Raw genomic sequence first — 24,801 nt, forward strand, 5'->3', positions numbered from 1 at the left:
ATGAGTTTCAGTAAAGAATCCTCACTTTCTTTTCCTGTAGTCCTTTATTTAGCAGACAGATTTTGTGGTTTTCTTGGAGTAAAAACATAATTCTAAGCATCCACAAACTCTCATTTGGACATGGGATCCCCACAGCCAAATTCCTTCCATTCTTTCTCCAATGGCCTCCAGAAGCCTCAGGAGGGACCCAGTGTCGACGATCGTGCTCCTTAGGGGTGGGGAGAAAGAGCAAAACTAGGGAAATCCTGTGTTTTATTTTCTTCCCTAATCCAAACCATGTTCAGTCAGAGGTTAATCTCAAATCCACCTGCCTCCATTTCCCAAGACCAATTTAAAAATTTCTATCTAAAAAGAAGGATGGAATTAGACAAGGGGACTTCACTTTACTAATTCATTATAGAACTATTTTCCTTGGGGTAACTTTCCAAATGTCTCTGACATCTCAGAAGAAATTCAATCTGAGGCCTGTAGGTTTTATTCCTACGTTACTTTCCTTGGCTCCTTAATCTATCTACCAAGCCAGGGAAATACTAATAGAAAAAGCCAGCAATATATTCCATGTAATCTACAGTGATATATTAATCTATATTACCATGTAGTGATATAGTAATCTACAGTGATATATATTTCTGGGTAAAGAAAGTAGGTAGGGGCTTCCCTGGTGGTGCAGTGGTTAAGAATCCACCTGCCAATGCAGGAGACACGGGTTTGAGCCCTGGTCCGGGAAGATCCCACATGCTGCGGAGCAGCTAAGCCCGTGAGCCACATCTATTGAGCCTGCGCTCTAGAGCCCGCAAGCCACAACTACTGAAGCCCACACGCCTAGAGCCTGTGCTCCGCAACAAGAGAAGCCACCACAATGAGAAGTCCGCACACTGCAACGAAGAGAAGCCTCTGCTCGCTACAACTAGAGAATGCCCGTGTGCAGCAACGAAGACCCAATGCAGCCAAAAATAAATTCAATAAATATTTTTTTAAAAAGTAGGTAAAGTAACAACATAGCTTCGAGAGCCTATCGTTTTAAAATTTACTTTTCCTGTTTCAGAGGTTACACCATGTTTGCAGTTTTCTAAGATTTCCAACTGCTTAACACTTGTATTCAAATATCTGCTGCCTTGATTGCAGCTTCCTTTGCTTTCCCTGAGTTTTCTCATGTATGGAGGCAGAAAGGAATACCAGTCCATAGTATTCAGAAACTGCCTTTCATGAGCTCTCTGGAGGCCTTCTCAAGCCTGCGCCCTAAAATGAGGGTCCAGATGGTGTGCCATAGGTGTGCTGTGCAAAGGTATTACAAAGGTGCCAAGATATTCATCTCTCTCAGCCCTCAGGACAACTGGACAGACCCCAGTGTGGTACACAAACATCACTTTCTGTGTTTCATGATGAGAAAAACTTTGGACAACACTGCCCTTAAAAAGTGGGTGTTTGGGCTTCCCTGGTGTCGCAGTGGTTGAGAGTCCGCCTGCCGATGCAGGGGACACGGGTTCATGCCCCGGTCTGTGAAGATCCCACATGCCGCAGAGAGGCTAGGCCCGTGAGCCATGGCCGCTGAGCCTGTGCTCCACAACGGGAGAGGCCACAACAGTGAGAGGCCCACGTACCGAAAAAAAAAAAAAGTGAGTGTTAAACAGAGGGCTTCTACCTCTGTAAGAGGCCCATGTCCCATCTGTCTTCCTCCTTTGGTCTTGCTCCCCTAGCTCTACAGGTGTATGCGTCCTCCTCCTGTGCTTCCTGTTTATCCCACTTAGGCCTCCAAATCACAGCCCATCTTCCTTCATTTTCCCTTCTCTTTCGCCTTCTTTTTATAGTAATATAATACTTGTCAGTTAATTCTACACCCTCCTTTTAGAGTACTCCTGCTTCTTCAGGTGATACTAATATCCTATTTGCAGATCTCAAAATCCACCTTGAAGTTCCTACAATCTATCAAGTTAGTATTTACTCTTAGGAAAGAGACTGATAAACTTTGTTCAGTCAATGAACTATGAAAAACTCTCCTCAGGGCAGACCCTTCATCACTGCAAAGTATAAGTGACTTCTAATTTTCCACCTGTGAGAACATTATGTATAATGCAGCCCCTATTTTCTTCCTATATCCTTCTCCCTTAATGAGACATTCAGTCCAAGTATCTGACCTGAGCGTAGTCTGCACCGGCCAAAGTATTATATTTCACTTAAGCTAGACCAATGATGATAGGATTGCTAAGCAAAAAAGTAATTCCTTTCCTCCAAGGTCCTCATTCCTCAATCCCAGATTTTCACTACAAATTCATGACAACCAGATTCAACACCACCCCCCACCAATGGCCTCAATCCTTTTATTATTTTTAGTCAGAGAATGCCAGTTTGCACAACTTCAGAGGCAACCTCTCACACCACATTCTACACAAGACATTTCAATGATGGCTATACTAAATCTTCTCTGTTCTTACTACAAATCCCAAATGTTCTCTCTTCATCATCTAGATTGGTGGTCAGCAAACTGTTGCCTGTGGGCTACATCTAGCAGGCTTTTTTAAATTAATGTTTTATGGAACACAGCCATGCCAATTCATTTACTTATTGTCTATGGCTCATTTCATGCTACAACAGCAGAGTTGAGCAGTGGTGAGAGACTATACAGACTAAAATGCCTAAAAACATACAGTCTGGGCCTTTACAGAAAAAAAGTCAACCAAGTCCTGAATCCAGATTACAATTTATTAAAGATATAGAGCAAAGGTTTCAAATAATATTCAGCCTGGACTGTATAATATGTTGTAGAGCACTGAGTTTTAGTTGCAAACATTAAAAGCCTGATTTCATTTATAAACCTAACATTCTAACTTCTCAAAAAAGCAGATTTAGCTACAGTGGGCTCACATTCCTCACAGAGTATACAGTTTAACTGCCCCCTTGAGACTGATGGTACACAGCTCTCCAATTTGCCACAGTTCCCACCTAACCTGCTTTACTCATTTTCATTATTTTCCTGATTCTGCAAGCTTAACTGTTTACAACCTCTCAAATGAAATTATTCATTTGCCTTCTCTTTACTCTTACATACTATGATTGTTCATTTTAGGCTAGGCTATGGTGCCCTGCTACTTGGTCAAACACCAGTTTAGATATGGCCATAAGGTATTCTTTAGATGTGATATTTAAATCAAGAGACTTTGAATAAAGCAGATTACCCTTCATAATGTGGGTGGGCCTTGTGCAATTAGTTAAAAACCTTAAGAGCAGAGACTGAAATCTTCAAGAAGGGAGGTATTCTGCCTTCAGGTTGCCTTCACCCTCAACACTGCAACATCAACTCTTCCCTGGGTCTCCGGCCTGCATGCCAGCCTCACAGATTTCAGACTTGCCAGCTTCACAATCGCAGGAACCAACTCCTTTAAAATAAATATCTCTCTGCATATAAATGTACATTCTATTGGTTCTGTTTCTCTCTAGAACCCCACCTAATACACATACCTACAACCTCATCACCAGCTTTTCTGTATCAAAGGAAAAAGCGCCTTCCTTCTTTCCAAGGCAAATGACGTCTTTTTGTTCATTTATAGCTCACTCTTGGTCCTGTATGAAGCCCAGCCAAACTGGCTTATAGTACTGTAAAAAAGTCTACTCTCTTACATCTATGAACTTTTGCTCAAAGCATACAAGCAGTGGGGTTTTTTTGCCTTTCTGCTTTCCCAAATTTTACTTATTCTTCAACTTCAAGCACAACCCCCATCTGCTTTGTAATGGCTTCCCTGGTTACTCCATCTAAAACAAATTTGTTCCTGTTATCGACTCCTGTATTACTTACTGTCTGTACAGTTTTTAGTAATTACTCTACTGTGACATTATGCCTTAGTGTCTTTTAAGTCTCATATTATTTTTAACTATTAATGTGTTTACATTTAATTTCCCTTACTAGATTGCAAATTCCTGGAAGCTAAGAATTGTGTTCAAAACGTTGTCCTAGGGACTTCCCTGGTGGTCCAGTGGTAAAGAATCCAATCAGCCTTCCAATGCAGGGGACGCAGGTTTGATCCCTAGTGCAGGAACTAAGATCCCACATGCCGCAGGGCAGCTAAGTCTGCGTGCCTCAACTAGAGAGCCCACGTACTCTGAAGCCCACGCGATACAAATAAAGAGAGAAAAAAACCCAGCACGCCACAACTAAAGAGAAGCCCACATGCCTCAACGAAGAGCCTGTGTGCTGCAAAAAAAAAAAAAAAAAAAAAAAATCCCGTATGCTGCAAGGAAGAGCTGATGCAGCCAAGATAAACAAACAATTGTCCTATCTCTAGAATCTATCTAACACCATGCCTACCATCTAAAAGACACAGTTTTGAAAATCAGAAGGTCCCTGAAGTTAATTGGTATAGTACTACTTTCTGACTAGAACAAAGCAAGGAGTTGCTCTATCATTAGTTGTTCTCTTCTCATCTTCCCTTCCTTTCTTTTTCACTTCTTTCTTCCCTTCTTCCCTCCATCCCGCTCTTTTTTAAGAGTCCCCAAGGTGCTAGAAGGAATCAGCAACCAGCACAGCTCTGTCATCAGTCCTACTGAGTTTCTGGAGTCAGTACTCTTGGGGCAAGAATACTAGACAATGTATGCTTAATGAAAGCAGATACGCTTAATGAAAACAGAGAACTTATCTGCTTTATTCTAGTTTATCTATTTTATCTGTTCAGTAACAAAAACAGAACTTGGCAGAAAGTAGGTACTCAAATATTTGTTAAAAGAACTGTTCCATTTATAAACAATGAAACAGAATAGCCACTGTTTTAATAACTATATTAAAGCACTTTAGATTATTTGGCCTTAGATATCTTTCAGCTATTTTTGGTTAGTCAAAGACCATTATTTTTAAACTTTACCCTTATTTCTTTAATCAGAGGTGACAACTGTGCTTTACTCTATATACTTGATTTTTCACTATGACATTTTATCTTTATCTCATATAAATCTGCATACTAATTAGGCTGTACTTTGGCAGGCAGCTAATCCAACCCTACACACTTTGTGGATATACTTAGTAACTATCTAGTGGTTAGATGACATCAGTAGAACAAATTATAATACTTCAACAGAAGAAAAATACTATTTCTTCTGTGACCGATACTTTGGTGATTATTAAATATACATATTTTAATATAAATGCAACAATATACTTTAACATAAGTGGTAAAGTACAGTCTTGAAGATCTTTATAAAAAAGGAAATTTGTAGTTAAACATATTAGGTAAATTACACATATATCAGGTAGATTTCCAAAGCATATTTGTTTCAAAAGCCCATAGAAACTTTTGTTGTAATTCATGACTAGATAATAACTTTAAAAATTGTAATACAGGACTAGTCGTACCTTTGTTTATGAAATTTTCTAATTTTAGATTCATAGTAATCAATTAGGCAAAGCAACCTAGAAAACAGATGAGTTGGATTATTTTCAAAATGTGGTACTGGAACATTTACTATTCTCTCTATACAATTTCAAATTATAGTGATAAACATACATGTTATCTGCAAATTTATAAAAAATTTAAGTGATTTTTGCCAGAAGCAAGTATCACACTATGCCATATATTTTAATTTTAATGTATATATTTTTAAATAACCACAGACATTAAATCTCAACATATTAAATGCATATTGTCCAAACAGTTCTACCTCTAGCAATCACTCCCACATAAATGTGTGCCTAAGGCTGTAACTCAAGATGAACGAAGTTGCTTGATGCACCATTATTTATGAGTGAAAACTCAGATACAATCTAAATATTTGTCAACAAGGGAAAAGTTAAATAAATAATGGCACATCCATATTATAGAAAATGATGAGGCATGAGAAGAGACAATGTAAATTTGTACATCCTAATGAGAATTGATAAGGTTAAAAAATGTTGCATAGCAAAATGTATAATATTACTCTATTTTTTTAGGAAAATAGTTATAAATGAATCTGTATATGTATTGAAAACGAACTCTATGGGTTCTTAGCTGAGGGATAATACCACAGCTAGGGGACAGTGTTGGTTGTCACACTGAATAGTTGGGGAGGGGGCGACGATGCTTAAAAGTTCATCAATGAACATGATGAATGCTCATCATGCCCTACACAATGAAGAATGGTCCCACCCAAAAGCCAACAGCACTATTGCTGTGAAACACTAGGAAGGACAAACACCAAAACTGTTAAAAGTGGTATCTCTGGGATGTGGAAATTAGGAGGGGTAAGCAGGTCTATAACATTTTACTTTACATACTTTTATATTGTTTGAATTTCTAAAAGCACATATTGCTTTTGTAATTCAAAAAATCCTCAAAGAAAAATAAAATAACACTATACTTTCACATATTATTCTTTTTAAAGCAAGAATGTATAGTATTTCACTCCTACCTTGGGAAACTTACCCATCTCCTTTTTTTCAGAGCTAATTCAACCAACTATGCTTTTAATATCATAACTTTCCAGATTATCCTTTCTCTTCAACTTTCCCCATCCCAACACGTACCAGCTTTCATATTATCCTGCAAATATGCTTTAATTTCCTTTATATACTTCACAAGCCCTCTCACCCCTTCCTTCCCCCATGCTACCATTCCATTTCTATCTTTTTCCTTCATAGCAAACTTCATTCATCCTGAATGACTGTTACCTCTACCTTCAATAAACTTTTAAAGAGGACTTACCAGGAATTCTGAGTAAATAAGACAGTGGGAAGGCAAACACAAACCAATGAGGTGGCATGTAACACTTCTTACCACCCTCTCCTTCTTCAAACACTCTTGTTCCTTGGTTAGCCTGACACCCAAACGTAACTCCTCTTCTGTCTCTTCTTTCTCTCTCTAAATTTTAAAGTTCTCCGGAGTTCAGCCTTTCTAACTGTAGGCCTGATATCTCTCTGTGGCTGACGTAAAGTGCCTAATGTTCGTAAATGAACCCATTATCCTCCTTCCCCATTCCCCAAACGTAGCTTGAAATCTGGCTATCTCTGACTGTTCTCCTTCTTTCAACATCTACAGTCAGTCAGTCTAGACAATTCCTGTCCATCTCTGCAGTATCTCTCTCCTTTCTTTTTTCTTTATAGACCTCTATTATCTACCAACTAGACTATTAAAACCGATCACTAATTTTGTCTATCTCCTTTGCTCATAAATCCTGGGCTTTTTCAATCCTGCTACACAGAATGTAGAACCTGAACTCTTCAGCCTGGAGTTGAAGCCCCTCAAAGTTTCAGCACACCTTTCCTTCCGTACTGTCTCCTAAGATACCATCACCTTGTGCACCCTACACTCCAGACCTCTCGGACTACCTGGACTACTTGCCACTCCCAAATACGTTTTGTTTCCCAGACACCATATTTCTCTAACTAGAATACCCTTTTCCTCATTAACGTCTATTAAAACTCTACAGTTCCTCTTGGACATGCACTAGAACACAGCAGGGAATGACATGGAGTCTTTGGCTTCATTGAGCTTACAGCATCATGGGGAATACAGATGCCAGAACAAATTAATACAAATGTAATGAGAATTACAACGCACAAAATTCAAATTACCATCAACTGCTCCCTTTAAGGAACATGATATGTCTTCCCGTCTGCAAATAAATCTTAAAGCATTCGTCTAGAACTTCAACACACCTCAGGAGAATTGTTCCTGGGTATTGCATATTTACTGTTATGACTGTGTATGGAATTTTCCTCCCATTACATTTTCTGCCAGGTTATTATTGGTGTAAAACAAAAGCTATTGATTTTTATAGATTTATTTTGTAAACTGGACACCTTATTAAACTCTTTTATTGTGTTTTAAAAAAAATTCTACAGTTCCTAATAATCTAGTTTACAAGTTACCTCCTTCATGAAGTCTTTCTGGTCATCCCCATCTTTCTCAGTGGAAACTAAGCTCTCCTTATGCCACGCCCAGTTAGTATCCTGTCTGCCTTACCATTACAGCACATACCAATGTGCCTTTTATTTTACTTACCTGAGTATGTGTCTATCTACCCAACAAGCTATCAGGTCCATAAATGCAGCAAACATCGCTTTACTCATCTGTGTATGTCCTATACTGTTTTGTCCCAATGCCTTTGTAACTTTTGACAATAGCTGTAGTGGCTACAACTGATGCATTTTTATATAAGGGTTAATTCACAATTTTTAAGTTTTGCGCTCAAACTGAAAATTTGTTTTATTAAAAACCAAATAAAGCGGAGAATCTCTAGGCCATCAGACAAATTCACACCTGAATTAGCTTGGCTTCATCTGGTACTTGGTAAGTTTTCTCAATGCTTCTCTCCCTTTTTCTTGCCCTCTCACTCATTCAAAGTGCCTGTTATTTTGTTTTTGTTTTCATTCCTCTTCCTCTATCTCTCTTCTTACCTTATTCTCCCACTGTAATTACCTCTCTCCTTCTTTTTGTTCTTCCTTACTCCTATTTTCCTTTCTTTGTTTTTCTATTTATTCACACCTAGCTCCAACTACATTTTGTTATTTAAATTATTTATTATTTATATTTTTATCCTAGTTCGTCCTTCAAAAGGATAAAAATTGTATATATATATTTGTGTACATGTATATGTGTGCATTATCTCTCAAATAATTATTGAAACAATCTATAGTTTCAACTTGTTTTTAACTTATATGTGACTTCATTTATTTTTATAGTATAAAACAGACATACCTAGTTAGTAGAAATCCCCAATCCTACTATGTAAACACATAACACTAGTTAAAATGTAACTAGTTTATACTATTAAGTGAAAAGAACAAGATGCTATCTTTTATACAAAGAAATATAATATCCATACTGTTTGTATTTGCTAAAAATAACACTAAAAAAATTATCTATAGGGAGAAGTAAGGAATAGGTTAAGGGGATGGGAATGAAAACAAAACCTCTCCAAATATAAATAATTACAGTTTTGACTTTATAACTGTATAAACGTCTTACATATTCAAAAGTAAATAAATTTTAAAAGCCAGCCCTAAAAACTAAAACAAACTGAAACAAGTAAACTTAACTGTATATTAATTTGGTGCCACAAACACACAGAAAAGAAATATTTCAAGATATTTTAGAACACTATATTTTGACTGTACCCATAGTGGAATATATTATTAATGTCGAAGATAATTGCAAAGAAATTTAAATTTCATTCAGTTGGCTTATTGTTAGTAGCAATACTGGTATTATTATTTTGAAACTTTTTCTATATTATAGGATAAAGCAAATAAATAATTATGATATTATTCTTAGGAATAAGGATTTTCAGTGTAAAAGAAAACCATTACAAATGTAAAATCAGAGTTTAAATAAAAACCCAGTAGTGTTAACTTCAGTTAGAAATTTTTCTCAGAAATATATATAGTTCCTGGTACTTGCCACTAAAAAGCCCTAAAATCAATGACAACGTAAGATAAGCAACCTAAACACTCAAACTGTGGTCTCTAAAATCTATTCCTGACTAAAAGGAACCAGAGCTCTTTTGAGAAATGTCTAATTAATTCATTTTAAATGAGCTAATTTTAAATGTTTAGTGTTAGTTTTAACAAATACCTAACTCCATTCCTCAAAAGAGTTCCTAGGGCAAAACAATGTACAGGATGTATCTTCTGCCTAAAAGTAAGAAATCTAACAAAGATTAATGGAGTTGGGTCTAAGGGATATAATACCAACATGATAAAGATCCCACCGGCCAAAGACAAGGTAATTTGATCATTGAAAGCCCACGAGTTAATAACAACCTTTGAAAAAAGAGAGATAGGCACAAACAAAAAATCTTATTGCTTATCATTGGAGATCATTAGGGCAACCACTGCTTACTCTAAAAAATTAGAATTAAAATGAAAGAACTGAGCATTGCACTTCCCTGTAACAAACCATAGGGCAACCAAATAGCCCCTATTCAAAAGGAAAGGTTCTTTTTTTTAATGGAAGACTTCTGGGAAAAAAAGAAATAGGAAAAAAAGGGATAGCAGAATTGAAAATAAGATCATCAATGGGGGAAACCATTAGATGAAAGGATGATGAGAAATTTTATAGTGGAAGGATCAGATTGTTATTATTTAAACCCCTGAACAATCTCATCATTCCTGAGAGTAGGTCAACTAGACATTATGTGCCTCCTGATATGTTATAATTAGAAGCATAAATTACCACCTATGAAGTATTTCGCCAAAAATACTTGCATCTGAATTTAGCTCTAACTTCCAGTTTAGAGGGAACATAGGAGATAGAAGAATAAATTAAATGACATAGTACGGAAGCAAACAGACAAATCTAGCATGTACTTCTCCAGGACAACTGACCATTTTCTTCAAAAAGTTAATGACATTTAAAACAAACGAACAAACAGCAGAGAAGAGGGAGAGGAATACTTCACCAGTTTAAAAGAGATATAACCACACCCAAGATGAAATCTGTTTTTAAAAAAGTGATGACTCTAGCTACATATCAATTTACGTAGCAAACATTACTGTCTATCCAAGATGGTATGAGGAACTCTCTTGCAGAGATACGAGAACACTCTGTTTTGAGTGATGATGCGCTCTTCGTCCTCCTTTGTTAATCTACAGACGTCCTTCTGCAAAGAAGCAATAGTCTCTTGTTGCTCCATTCGTTTTTTCTTATAGTGCTCACATTTTGCCTGTAAGAAATTTTTCAAAATATATAATTATGATATATACATCAAGGACATGCTGTCCTAACAATATTGTACACAAAGCTATCCTCACAATTTCTATCAGGCTGCTTCATTCTGGAACTTCAGTACTGAGCCTGTCTTTAAATGGGTGCAAGCTCCAGGAACACTGATATGTCAGAAATGCAAAAACTATAACAAGTAAAATCAGTGTAAAATGGGGAAAATATAGCTTATAATTGCACGCATTCAAGGTTTCATAGTAAGTAAAAGAACTCAATCTCCATAAAACTGATATAATTTTATATGTTTAGATGAAAATAATAACCAGAAAGAGACCAATATTAAGGATGTCAAAAAGAACCAAGAATTAAAATTAATATTCTTAAGTGATCAACGATAATTCAGGATTTCAGATGGTTTAATCACCTTAGGCATTCATGTAATGTGGTAGACTGCAAACTCAGAGAAACCAGGAATTTGTTCAGAAATAATATGTACCCCAAGATTTATACAAGGGAATGTAAATCTTGAATACACTCTTGCCTTCAGTGAAATATCACCAGCCTGGTTTTCCTTTATTCGATAGTTTCCATCCCTCAGTGTCCTTAGAAAGCTCATAATCAACAGTACCATCATTGTTATTATTAATACACTTTTTATAAAGCTCAGTGAGAAACCCTATCCCCATCTGGCCTGCACAATACTAAGACACACCACTTTCAGAAGACAATGCCATATCTAAGCACACGTTCACCTGCCGATAGGGTCAAGTTTGCACAGACTTAATAGACCCTCAGGGGAAAAAGGAGACTCAGCTCCTGGTACCATACCATCTGTCAGTAACTACCAGCTATACCCAGAACTTATCCTCTGCCTCAGCCCCACCTTGGAAGCCAGGCAGGAGCTCTACAGCCAAGTGACTTGGGTCCCAATTCCATCTCTATAAATTAGCCATGAAACTAGAATGATTGAATTTTTCAAGGTTGCAGGGTGTAAAAGCAAGATACATGAATCAACTGTATCTCTCCTAAGACATTCTATGAGGTTAGTGTTACCCTAATACCAAAACCAGACAACACACAAAAAAGAGAACCACAAACCAATATCCCTTAAACAATGATGCAAAAACTCAACAAAATACTAGCAAACCAAACTCAGCAGCATATTAAAAGGATGATACACCATGACCAAACGGGATTTATTCCTGGAATGCAAGAAAGGGTTTTTCATACGTTGAACCAATGTAATAGACTACATTAACAGAATAAAAGGAAAAAAAACATGATCATCTCAATTGAGGGGGTCTGTGTGCTGCAACTACTGAGCCTGTGTGCTGCAACAACTGAAGCCCATGTGCCTAGAGCCCGTGCTCCACAACAAGAGAAGCCACTGCAATGAGAAGCCATGCACCGCAACGAAGAGTAGCCCCTGCTCGCCACAACTAGAGAAAGCCCAGGCACAGCCACAAAGACCCAACGCAGCTAATAAATAAATAAATAACAAAACGAAAAAAACACAAAACAAAACAAAAAAACCCAAATTGCCTAAAGGCTTGGGCCTCTGAGATAATACCAAAAGACCCACAGGAATAAAAGATTATCTCTGTTCCACTGATGTTATGTACATAGTTTCCAAAAGACAAAAGTGGGACTATAAATCTGCCACACAGCAGAGTCACTGAACTCCCAGTTCCCTGACAGATACAGATAAAGGCCTGACACACATTCCTAAGTTATTTTTGCAGGAAGCAGACCCCCGCCAGAGGAAAACTGCTGACTGCAAGCATGTAGACACCAGACTGGTTGAAACTAGAAGGTTGATGATACTTGAAACTTCACCTTGATGCCAACCAGTGCAAGAATTGAGCACAAGCGGATCAGGCACTGTGCGGCCCCCTCCCTCACCCAGCCTTTAAAACCCTTTCCCTGAAAGTCCTCAAGGAGTTGGCACTCTTTTCCACCTTCTCCCTTGCACTCAAGCTATCCTTTCAATAAAAAGCTTTGCTTGCCTAAGAATCTTGAGGGAGCAATATTCATTTCTATGGTATTACTGTCCAAGAATCTGGAGAGGGCGCAGTAACAATTTTAACAGCCCATGCCATCCTTCCTATATCTCTTTTCTCCCTACCTAGATATCAGTTACTTATAAGGCAATCATGTATTAGGAATGTCTTGCTGACTTTAATATACATTAGATCTATTTTTTCATTTGGCCCTAAAAAACACTCAATTTCATAGCTCCCTGTGTATTTTAGAAAGCTAAAGCCAATAGAGGAATCCAACACAAAGTAAAAAAAAAAAAAATTGAAGCTAAAGAACTTGTGGAGAAGTGTAAAAAAGAGCTTGGTGGCTTTACACCAGATAGTTTGGATAATACATAATAATTAGGGCACAGAATATAGAGCTAAATTTTTTTCCTGCTTTTTAAAAGTTTAAATAATAACAGGAAGGAAGTATTTTGTGCTATTTCAACTGTCAGCAGTAAATACATGTATGGAGAGAAAATAAAAATAAATATGGAATTGAAATATACAACAATAATATAAGTTGGAGAATGTCAAAAATTGTTTTATGATTGTTACAATGTCATGGAATAAGGTAAAAAATACAAAGTAAAATTACATTTTGAGAAGTCAAGAGTGCATATTTTAATCTTTGAGGTAACCACTAAAAGAATAGTAAAAATCAGTTTCCTGATCCATATACTCTCTATGAAGAAAGAAGAGGGAGAACTATCTGATACTGTTCACGTTGACTTAAAACTGAAATTATCTGCTTAGATCTTTAGAGGACCCAAAAGTTTATCAAACTTTATCCACAGAAGCTAAGTACAGAAAAAGGGAAACTGTACTGAAGAACAAAGAAACTGCAAATACAATGTTGTCTTTTAGTTTCTGTGTTTCCCCAGCAATCTCTCAACAGCAATCTCTCAAGAGCAATCTTTCAAAATATTATTGTCAAACATCTGTTAATTTCCTAGATCTCTTTGCCACATACACACAAAATCAATGTTTCCTTTCTCTCAACTGCAAAATATGCATCACTAAACCATTCTAAAATTGGAAACAAGCATATGCCAAAAAAAGAAAAATGTGCCTCAAACTGTGAAATAATTTTTCTCCAGGAGCACTTCCAGCTTCCCCAAGAAAGCACAGATTAACTAGTACAGTACAGAATATATGACTAGTCTGTAATAGAACTGGACAATCAGGCAACATTGAGGGGTAGCAGTTCCTTGGGTTTGCCAATTTCTGTTACATTCTATAAAAAAGTACCCTTTAGAGGCTTCCCTGATGGCTCAGTGGTTGAGAGTCCGCCTGCCGATGCAGGGGACACAGGTTCGTGCCCCGGTCCGGGAAGATCCCACATGCCGCGGAGCGGCTGGGCCCATAAGCCATGGCCACTGAGCCTGTACGTCTAGAGCTTGCGCTCCGCGATGGGAGAGGCCACAGTGGTGAGAGGCCCGCGTACCACAAAAAAAAAAAAAAAAAAATTACCCTTTAGGTACTTAAAAAACAAACAAGCAAGCAACTAATTTCAGTTGAGCAAAATAGCATAGACACCCTACCCCAACACCAGGTTTTCATACCCCAATCCTAATTCTGTCTGTCCCCCACGGCAGACTGGAACATGAGACCTCCTCTGTACCAATTTATAAGCTACATAACAAATCTCTGGGACCTGAAACAAAAAGTTAATGGCCCATAATTCATTTAAAACAGATGAACTACTTGACAGAAAATACATGCCACTCCAAGTCACTTCTTACCAATGAATCCTCAAGCATCTATTCTTTCAACTGCCTAAAACCCTGGTACATTTATAAGTCTTGTATTTTAATAATTTGACTTTGTGATTTTTTATAGATCAACCTCTCTGAAAAAAAAATAGGCATTGTCCTTAAAAAAAAACACTGCTCTCCCCTGCCCTCATCTCCCCCTCTCAGTACCACCTGATGGCTGCTTTCTCACATCAGTAAGTTGATGAGTTAAAGAGCTTCAGGTTTCCACATGGTCCTATATCTGAGAGCAAGGTCAAAATCAAATGGATACAGAAATATTTCCAAAATCCCCCTCCCTGTAGAGAGAGTTTGAATGTACCGTTGATGAGGAAAGCAACCTAACAAAGCAAACCTAAAACTGTAAAGTTCTGGGCTTCCTTGGTGGAGCAGTGGTTAAGAATCTGCCTGCCAATGCAGGGGACACGGGTTCAAGCCCTGGTCCAGGAAGATCCCACATGCCGCGGAACAACTAAGCCCATGCGCCACAACTACTGAGCCTGCACTCTAGAGCCCGTGAGCCACAACTACTGAGCCCACGTGCCACAACTACTGAAGCCCGCGTGCCTAGAGCCCATGCTCCGCAACAGGAGAAGCCACCGCCATGAGAAGCCCGTGCACCGCAATGGAGAGTAGCCCCCGTTCGCCGCAACTAGAGAAAGCCCGCACCCAGCAACAAAGACCCAACACAGCCAAAAATAAATAAATTAAATAAATTAAAAAAAAAAAAAGTAAAGTTCTAACAGTAAAAGATTTTGTTGACTGATGAATAACAGAAACAGAGTTGGCCATCAAAGAATGACAGTGCCTTCTCCAGAACGATGATCAATACCAGCAGGTAGAGCACTGTCCACCCCAAGCTGGCAGCCTAAATGAGGGCAGAACACCAACTGTCTGAGGCCTCATACCAGAACTTCTTAGTATCTCTGGCTGATTCTCTCTGGCTCCTGAAATTTATATTAACTCATCAGATCCTTCCAATGCTGCCAGTATAAATTGAGGGAACATCCAGACGCTGCCTTGAGGAGTAGTGGTCCCTTTTAGGCAGCCTGAACTCTCTGTGTGCAATAGTGTTGTGCCGACAAAAAGGATTTATAATGATATAATGTTTCTAAGTATCTGTAATGTCTCATAAAACTAAATACTGGTTATCACTACAAAAAATTTATTTCATTTAATCATAATAAACACCAGAGGTTTGAAATAAGAGGTTTTTTAGGAGAATTTTAGGAAATTAAGTATTCAATGTTATAATATTGTTATTTCAATAAAAAGTAATAAAACAACTTAAAATCACAAAGTATATTCCATATAAACATTATGTAAATTTAACTCAATAATTCAAGTATTTATTGAGCATCTACAACTAATAAAGCAGACACTTCCTTAGCCCTAACCAAAATAGACAAAAATATTTGCCCTCATGGAGCTTACATTCTAACACAGAGATATATAAACAAAACAAAGTGTATATAGTATATTAGCATGTTAGATGGTGCTAAGAACTATGGATAAAACAAAGCACGGAAGGCAATATGATATGTGGGGGACAGGACTGCCAACTGTAAGCAAAGTAGTCAAAAAAGGAATCCCTGAGAGATTGTGATGTGACACTTGAGTAAGGAGACAGAAAACAAACCATGCAGCTATCTCTAAAAAAGCATGCATGGCAGAGGGAAAAAGAAGAACAAAATGTACAAAATCCCTGAGGTGAGAATGGTCAAGGAAAATTTCAAAGAAAAGCAAGAATGTCATCGTGGCTGGAGCAGAATATGCAAGAGGTATAGTAGATGAAGTCAGAAGGTAACACGGGGCCAGATCATGTAAGGCCATGGTAAGAGTTTTGGATTTTCCTCTTAAAAAACAAAAAGGAAAGTCATTGGAGTGTTTTGAGCTACTATGTTGAGAGCACATTGAAAAAGGCAAGGGTGGGAGTAGGGAAACCAAGAGAGAAGCAGGAAGGAAATGAAGTTGACTTGGACCAGAATGGAGACTAAAAGAAGAAAGTTTGGGAAGGAAATTCAGGAACTCAGTTTTAGACATGTAAAAAAGTTCTAGATGTCTATTAGACATCCAGTAGAGATATCAAGTAGGGTGCAGGATGTGAGTCTGAAATTAAGGGAAGAGGTGTGCGCTATGGATTTAAAAGTGCTGTGAATTAGACTGAGCATCACCAAGGGAGTTAGAATTTATAGGCAAGAGAAAGGTCTGGGGAATCCAACACTAAGAGGTTAGGAAGATGAGAAGAATCAGCAAAGGAGCTGAAAAATAACCAGTGGGGTTGAGGAAAACCAGAAGAGAGGATGTTCTGGAAACGAAGCAAATAAAGTATTTCAAGGCAACAACGATAGGTCAAGTAAGATAAGGACCACTGAATTAAGCAACACGAAGTCACCTGTAACCCTGACAAGCTGTCTTAATACCATCATGTAAGAAAATGTTTAGCTCAGTACCTGTAAAGCTTTATGCTCCTTTTGAAGTTCTTTTATTTTATTCTGTTGCTGGCAAACCCTATTTAGGGATTCATCCTCCATTTCACCAATTTTGGATTTCACACTCTCCATAATTTGTTCCAAGTCATTAGCTCGTTGTTCCTGATCTGCTGCTCGGCTGTGTTGTAGCTGAAGTTCATTTCTAATAACACATACACAATTCCTCCCTTAGTAATAAAAATAAAACATATCAACAAACATATCCATCTAACAACACAATGAGTTTCTAAAATTTCTTTGCATTCTTAAAATTTCTATCCTGTAACACAAACCAACTGAAGAAATATAGGATACCATTACATATCTAAGCTAAGCTATTACCAAAAGATTTACCTACTAAAAACATTTTTAATTTAATATTTAATCACAATGGAAAATTAAATTTCAAGATTTTTTTCAAGGGAGTTATTTTTAGAATGCATACCACTTGTACACAAACAATTGAAAAGAGATCTTTTTTTTCCATTTTCTTACTTAAGCTGCTTATTAGTTTCTATGAGCTCCCGGATCATGTTCTGTTGACGTGATGTTTCTTCCATCAAAGTTTTTAAATTCTCCCTCATCCTTTGTGATGACTGTTTGTCAAAAATGATGAGATCTACATTTTTTGAAATGTAATACACATAGTAAAAATAAAGATAAGGAAAAAAATTTAACATCAAAAATTTTTTAACAGAAAAAGAACATTTTTATCTTAAGAAGCAAGAATAGGACCTGATTACCTTTCGTATCTGTTCTTTTGACTAGAGATAAAGGTTTTAAGCCATGCATCAGCAACAGCACGTTTATGCTTTCCCATTCTGCTTCTTCCCGCTACAATTACGAGGGAGAAAAGGATCAACTTCAAGATATAAGGTGAAGAAATACCCTTGTATATAATTTCCTTTGTTTCCAAAATAACAGACTTTTTCTCCAAAAGCTTTAATAGGAATTTTTATACACATATAATGATTAAAATTAAAACAAATTTGTTTCTAACAAAACTAAGAGACTAAAAAGGATGCAAAGAAGCACAGATAATTACATTATATAATTCCAGAATACTCATATATAGGCCTTCATGGATAAATTAAATAAAAATAAAAAACCTTGTAATTTCAGTGAAACAAACAGAATTTAGGTTTTTTGTTTTTTTAAAGTCTTTATTGAATTTGTTACAATATTGTTTCTGTTTTATGTTTTGGTTTTTTGGCTGCGAGGCATGTGGGTTCTTAGCTCCCCAACCAGGGATCAAACCCACACCCCCTGCATTGGAAGGCCAAGTCTTAACCACTGGACCACCAGGGAAGTCCCGCCCTTAGGTTTTTTATTTAACTGAACCAGACCAGGCCCCAATCAAAATAAAAAGCTGCAAATTAGGTTATATTAATTTAAGAGTAAAGGAAGGTTGAGTCACTAAGAAACAAGTGTCACTTTAATCCTGACCAGGGTCACAACAAAATCAAAACATATCTGACTTGACAGAGCCAGTAATTTAGATAGAACTTGTCCATCATACAAGGAACTAACTATGAAAAGGAGTCTGCCCATCCAGGTAACTGATTCTAGTAGAATCATTCAGAAAGACACTCAAGTTTTGTATTGCTGATTCTAAATATGTATTTACACCATAAACCTGAGAGGGTAACTCTCACTCTCTAGATTAAAAAAGAATAAAAACTAAAATAAATAAAAACCTAACAATGGGAAGAAAAATAAGAACATAAAATACAGATAAGAACAGAAATGGAAATTTTTTTAAATGATACATTTAAATCCATGATCTTAACAGTTTTATAACAGGCTCGTAATTTAAGTACAATGATCAATTTTGAAATCACTGTGTGAGGTACTTTGTGTTCTTTTTAAAAATACCTTAAGTATCTTATTTATTTGTGAAAACATAATTTGAGTGAATTTTCAATCTATTTAAATGCTTGAAAAAATATATTTTATACATTTTCATTAGTGTAGAGTATGTAAATATCATAATAACTTCAAGATTAATAATTTAGACAACTTCTCCCCTCCCACCCACCTAGACAATTTTTAAAAGTATTCTCCACATCCAAATGCCCCTCAGACATTAAAATATCTACCAAGACAGATAAGCAACAAGGATACACCATATAGCTAGAGAATTATAACCATTATCTTATTTTATATATATATATATATATATATACACACACACACACACACATTTTTTTTTTTTTTTTTTTTGCGGTACACGGGCCTCTCACTGTTGTGGCCTCTCCCGTTGCAGAGCACAGGCTCCGGACGCGCAGGCTCAGCGGCCATGGCTCACGGGCCCAGCCGCTCTGCGGCATGTGGGATCTTCCCAGACCGGGGCACAAACCCGTGTCCCCTGCATCGGCAGGCAGACTCCCAACCACTGTGCCACCAGGGAAGCCCTTATAATATTTTTTAATGGAGTAAAATTTGTAAAAATACTGATTCACTGTGTTGTACACCTGAAACTAATACAGTACTGTAAATCAACTATACTTCAATTTTAAAAAAATCTATCAAGACAAAAAACGAATTATTATGATGACTCTCTGATAGCACTATGACTCACAGTGCCAAACAAATCTTTCCTTTTGACTGCTGACTTTCTTCCCTTTCTTTATCCTTTCTATAATCCTCCTCCCTCCCACAACCTTCTCCCTTATTTATGTCTTCTGGTCACAAAGATTAATGACACAGAACTAAAATTATGCTGATAAGCCAAAAGCTCTGTGTGGGTATATAAGTAGATGCCTACTATGACTCATAAAAACAAAATGCTCTATAAATAACAATGTCACACATTCTGAATGACCCAATTACACATATCGTTCTTTGATAGCTCTTTCAAGAGAAAGAAAAACATAACTGTTTGCAAATTCTGAAAATAGTTGAGAATGGTATTTTCCAAAGTATGTGCTGCAGAACACCAGTCTAATGAAATATTCATCAGATCAGTGTTAAATAAGTAGGAAATACTGTATACTAAAGCCTCTTTTTGGAGACTGATAGTACAGTAAGTCCCCTACATACAAATGAGTTCTGTTCCGAGATCATGTTCATAAATCCAATTTGTTCTTAAGTCCAACAAAGTTAGCCTAGGTACCCAACTAACACAATCGGCTATACAGCACTGTACTGTAATGGGTTTCTAATACTTTTCACACAAATACATAAAAAACAAACAAACACAAAAAATAAACATGTTTAATCCTACAGTACAGTACCTTGAAAAGTACACTAGTACAGTACAACAGCTGGCACCCAGGGGCTGGTATCAAGTAAACGGGCAGGAAGAGTTACTGACTGGAGGAGGGGGAGGAGGTGGGAGATGGTAGAGCTGAACAATCCTCAGCAGCAGGAGACAGAGGGCGAGCTGCAATGTCACTCACACCTGACGTGGATGGCACAGGTTCTGGTTCCTTGCTGGCACCAGATGCACGTTCGCATCTTTGAAAGTTCGCAACTTGAAGGTTCGTATGTAGGGGACTTACTGTATTGTGAAGTCTTAGAATAATGCTATCACTTAATAGTCTTTAACTCATCATTTCCCAAAATGATTTTACTAAAGCAGCCTTTGAAAGTAAGATTTTTCACATTTGTAGATGTGGTATTCTTTGACATATAGTTTGACAAACACTGGTTTCAAATATTTTAGGTTTACCTGTTTTTCAGTCATGAGTCCGTCTGATGATTTGCTGGACTCCTGGGCTTTAGGGGCTGCTGTAGATACAATTTTCTTTGTAGAGTCAAAGGAAGTAGAGGTTGGCAATAAAAATGTGTGAGTTGCCTAAATTAAGAAAAAAGTGCAGCAGTTGTTAAAGGAAATTACATCTAAAAGAACCTACTACTCTTAGGCAATTTAAGTATTCCTGTGTCAAAACTTTTATGACCTCTAAGAAAATTGATTTCAAGAATTTTATAATGTTCTCCTCCAGAAATAAAGCATTATGGGGTTTTACATACATACACACAAAGAAAACTATTTGTTTTAACTAGATAATATGAAAAGCAAGTGATGCTAATAAATAAATTGATGTTTTTTGGAAGCTGCTTCCCCAAAAAACTAAAAGAACTGTGTCTGACCCAAAGTTACAGGCCAGTCTAACAATTCACTGGACTAATTCGAAGGGTAAATGACGTGCCCCATTCTTAGGTGGTCTTTATTTATTAAGTAGCTAAGAAGCTAGCAACAAAGGATTCTGTATGGCACACACAAAGGTTTATATTCCGTTTACCCTCCCATCACTTGCTCTTGTTGTCTAAGACTGTGCCACTCTGTAGGAAAACATTTCCTTGGATTTTTTGATATCTAACTGTTCCTTTGCAGAGGCACAATCACACACACACATTCATTAGCATCATGGAATCTCAGAGCTTGAGAGACCTCGGAAATTGTTTAATCCAAAATCTACAGCTGCCCAAAGCTGGCAAGAGAGTGTGCTGGGAGAACTGTACCAGTATATCAGATGCTAAAACCATCTGAGACCCAGAGAGGTAAAATGATCTTCCCAAGATTCCTTAGAAGTAGGTCTCCCCGCTGCTAGTTCAGTATTTCTTGCAAAGCACCATTCTGTCCTTTTATATCTGCTTCAGGTAGTGAAATCCAACTAAACAATTTACTAGCCACCAATAATTCATTTTCAGCTAAACCTAGTAACATGTTACAAATTCTCAAATTCTGCCATTTTTGCTGCTTGACATCAGAGAGTACTCTCTCCCCTTTAAATTCTGGTCTCCAACAACTAAGTCACCCACTATGTTCACCCCTCCCACCTTTATTTTAAATAAAGATACTTCTCAAAAATATCAGCCAACTTCAACGGCTATCGCCTTTCAGCTAGTTTTTAAACTTTTCATTAGAGAAATTTTCAAAAATACATAAAAGTAGAGAAAGAGTACAATGAACCCAAGTATCCATTAATTCAGGTTCAATGATAACCAACATTCTTCCATACTTGTTTCATTTCTTCCTTACCCACTTATATTTCAGTATTCATCTCTAATAAATACAGACCCTTTTTAAACATAACTTCAATACCACTGTCACACCCAATTATAGTAATAATTCCTTACTATCACTTAATATCTAGCCCATGTTCAATTCTCCCCCAAATGTCTTAAAAATGTCTTTTGGGGTTTTTATTCAAGGAATGCATATAGCATTCCTAAATTTCTTTTAATCTGTAACAATCTCACTCATCTCCCCCACCCTCTTTTTTTTTAACCTGACATTTATTTATTGAAGAAATAGGCCATTTGTCTTATAGAGTTACTCACATTTCAGATTTGGCTTATCGTATTCTTATCATTTAACATATTTCTTCATCCCCTGTATTTCTTGTAAACTAGTTACATCTAAATTCAGGTTCAGTATTTTTTGGCAAGAATACTTCAGAGGTGATGCTGTGTTCTTCCTACTGCATCACCATCAGGAGTCTGCCAGTTTTAAAGTGGGAAGAATATGTCTGTAGCAGACATAAGGGGAGTAAATATCAATGTAAGAGAATCCCCCAAGAGTGTGGAGCCACATAGTCTAACAATCTCTCTAACAGCCACACCAGACTTCTTTCAGATCTTCAAAGTGTCATCTCCCTCCAGGTTCTAGGCCTAGGCACTCTTATCCTCTTCACTTAGTTAACTCATACTTGACCTCCAGCTCTCGACTCATATTTCCTTCTTCAGGAAAATCTCCCCTGATCCCATGACTAGATCAGGTCCTCTTTTTATATGCTCTTCTAGCACTACAAAGAGTAAAGTATAAAGGTTTAGAGGTTCAGAGTCAGGTGGCCTGAGTGACTAGCAGCTTAACCATTTATTAAACTGTGTGACATGGACAAACTCAACATCTTTGAGCCTTGATTCCTTCATCTGTAAAAGAGAAAACACAGTAATACCTATATCTCATAGGTTGAATTAAGTCAGACAACATATAGTAAGTACGTAGAACCTGAAACATAGAAACTTATAGATAATTGGTGTCATTGCCATATATTAGTATGCTGAATGAAACAGATCTTACCTAATCATACCACTGTATATTATCTTAGACTTTTTCTACAAATTACACAGCTTAGTTATCTGTGTAATTTGTTTTATATGAACACGTCTACATAAGACTAAATTCCATGAGGTGAGTAGCCTACTTTTTGGTAATAGTACAGCAGAAAACTCTGCCTCCAAAGACAATGAAAAAAGCTGAATAAACTATGTTAAAGAAATGTCTTCTTCTTAAAAGCATTAAAGAACTAATAAGATAATGACGAATTATCAAGGGAAAAAAATCAAGAAGATTAAAATTCACTTTCTCCCTGAAGGCATTTGCCAAATCCAAAGAAAAATCTGTGAAAATGAATGCTAAAATCAAAGTCACTCCCCCATTTAAAATTGTTACCTAGATGGGCTATAACTCTCAGAATAAGGGTGAACCAGATGCAAACCACCTCTGAAACCTAGCTTCCTCTCCTCTGGGTCGTTCTTATATGTCAAGAAGGTCCCACATTAATAGTGCTTCCATTGATTTACCGATTTTCAAGAAAATGAATTGGTTCCTTATCTTCTGAAGATAATCCTGTTTTAAAAATCTAATATTAGTATGAGGTTGTGAATTTAAACATACTTTATACATTTCAGTTCACTGCAATTATTATTATTAATAATAATATGAAAATGGATTATAGACCTAAATGTAAGACCAGATACCATAAAATTCTTAGAGGAAAACATAGGCATAACACTCTGACATAAATTACAGCAATATCTTTTTTGATCCATCTCCTAGAGTAATGGAAATAAAAATAAACAAATGGGACCTAATTAAACTCAAAACCTTTTGCACAGCAAAGGAAGCCACAGACAAAATGAAAAGACAACCCACAGAATGGGAGAAAATATTCACAAACAATGCGACCGACAAGGAATTAGTCTCAAAAATTTACAAACAGCTCATGCGGCTCAACATCCAAAAAACAAACAACCCAGTGAAAAAATAGGCAGAAGACCTAAACAGACATTTCTCCAAAGAAGACATACAGGGACCTCCCTGATGATGCAGTGGTTGAGAGTCCGCCTGCCAACGCACGGGACACGGGTTCAAGCCCGGTCTGGGAAGATCCCACATGCCACGGAGCAACTAAGCCCGTGTGCCACCACTACTGAGCCTGCGCGTCACAAATGCTAAGCCAACATGCCACAGCTACTGAAGCCTGCATACCTGGAGCCCGTGCTTCTGCAACAAGAGAGGCCACTGCAATGAGAAGTCCGCACACAGCAACAAAGACTAGCCCCAGCTTGCTGCAACTAGAGAAAGCCCACATGCAGCAACGAAGACCCAACGAAGCCAAAGATAGATAATTTTTTTTTTACAAAAAGAAGACATACAGATGGGCAAGAGGTACCTGAAAAGATGTCCACCATTGCTAACTATTAGAGAAATGCAAATCAAAACTACGAGATATCGCCTCACACCAGTCAGAATGGCCATCATCAAAAAATCTACAAACAATAAATGCTGGAGAGGGTGTGGAGAAAAGGGAACCCTCCTACACTGTTGTTGGGAATGTAAATTGATACAGCCACTGTGGAGAACAGTATGGAGGTTCCTTAAAAAACTAAAATATAAAGCTATCATATGATCCAGAATTTCCACTCCTGGGCATATATCTGCAGAAAAACACAGTTCGAAAAGATACATACACCCCAGTGTTCATTGCAGCACTGTTTACAATGGCCAAGACATGGAAGAAAATCTAAATGTCCATCAATAAAGAAGATGTGGTATATATAAAATGGAATATTACTCAGTCATTAAAAAGAATGAAATAATGCCACTTGCAGCAACCTGGATGGACCTGGAGATTATCATACTAAGTGAAGTTAAGTCCAACAGAGAAAGACAAATATCATATGATAACACTTATAT

At 37.2% G+C, this 24,801-nt stretch overlaps 1 protein-coding gene across 2 annotated transcripts in view; it reads right to left on the bottom strand.

The window, feature by feature from the left end:
• The window catches only part of CEP70 (centrosomal protein 70), an 80,721-nt gene that overhangs the window by 37,957 nt on the left and 17,963 nt on the right, over positions 1-24,801 (bottom strand). The window contains exons 3-8 of one of the 2 annotated variants that reach the window (XM_065876056.1): positions 20,545-20,670; positions 17,615-17,705; positions 17,367-17,490; positions 16,854-17,034; positions 10,457-10,626; positions 5,339-5,395 (exon numbers count right to left, since the gene is read on the bottom strand). In XM_065876056.1, coding sequence (XP_065732128.1) covers positions 5,339-5,395; positions 10,457-10,626; positions 16,854-17,034; positions 17,367-17,490; positions 17,615-17,705; positions 20,545-20,670 — 749 coding nt within the window. Of the gene's footprint in view, positions 1-5,338; positions 5,396-10,456; positions 10,627-16,853; positions 17,035-17,366; positions 17,491-17,614; positions 17,706-20,544; positions 20,671-24,801 lie in introns of those variants that run through there. The other variant, XM_065876057.1, reaches the window with a different exon arrangement.

This window comes from Phocoena phocoena, chromosome 4, assembly GCF_963924675.1.
Source record: "Phocoena phocoena chromosome 4, mPhoPho1.1, whole genome shotgun sequence".
Lineage (NCBI taxonomy): Eukaryota > Metazoa > Chordata > Mammalia > Artiodactyla > Phocoenidae > Phocoena > Phocoena phocoena.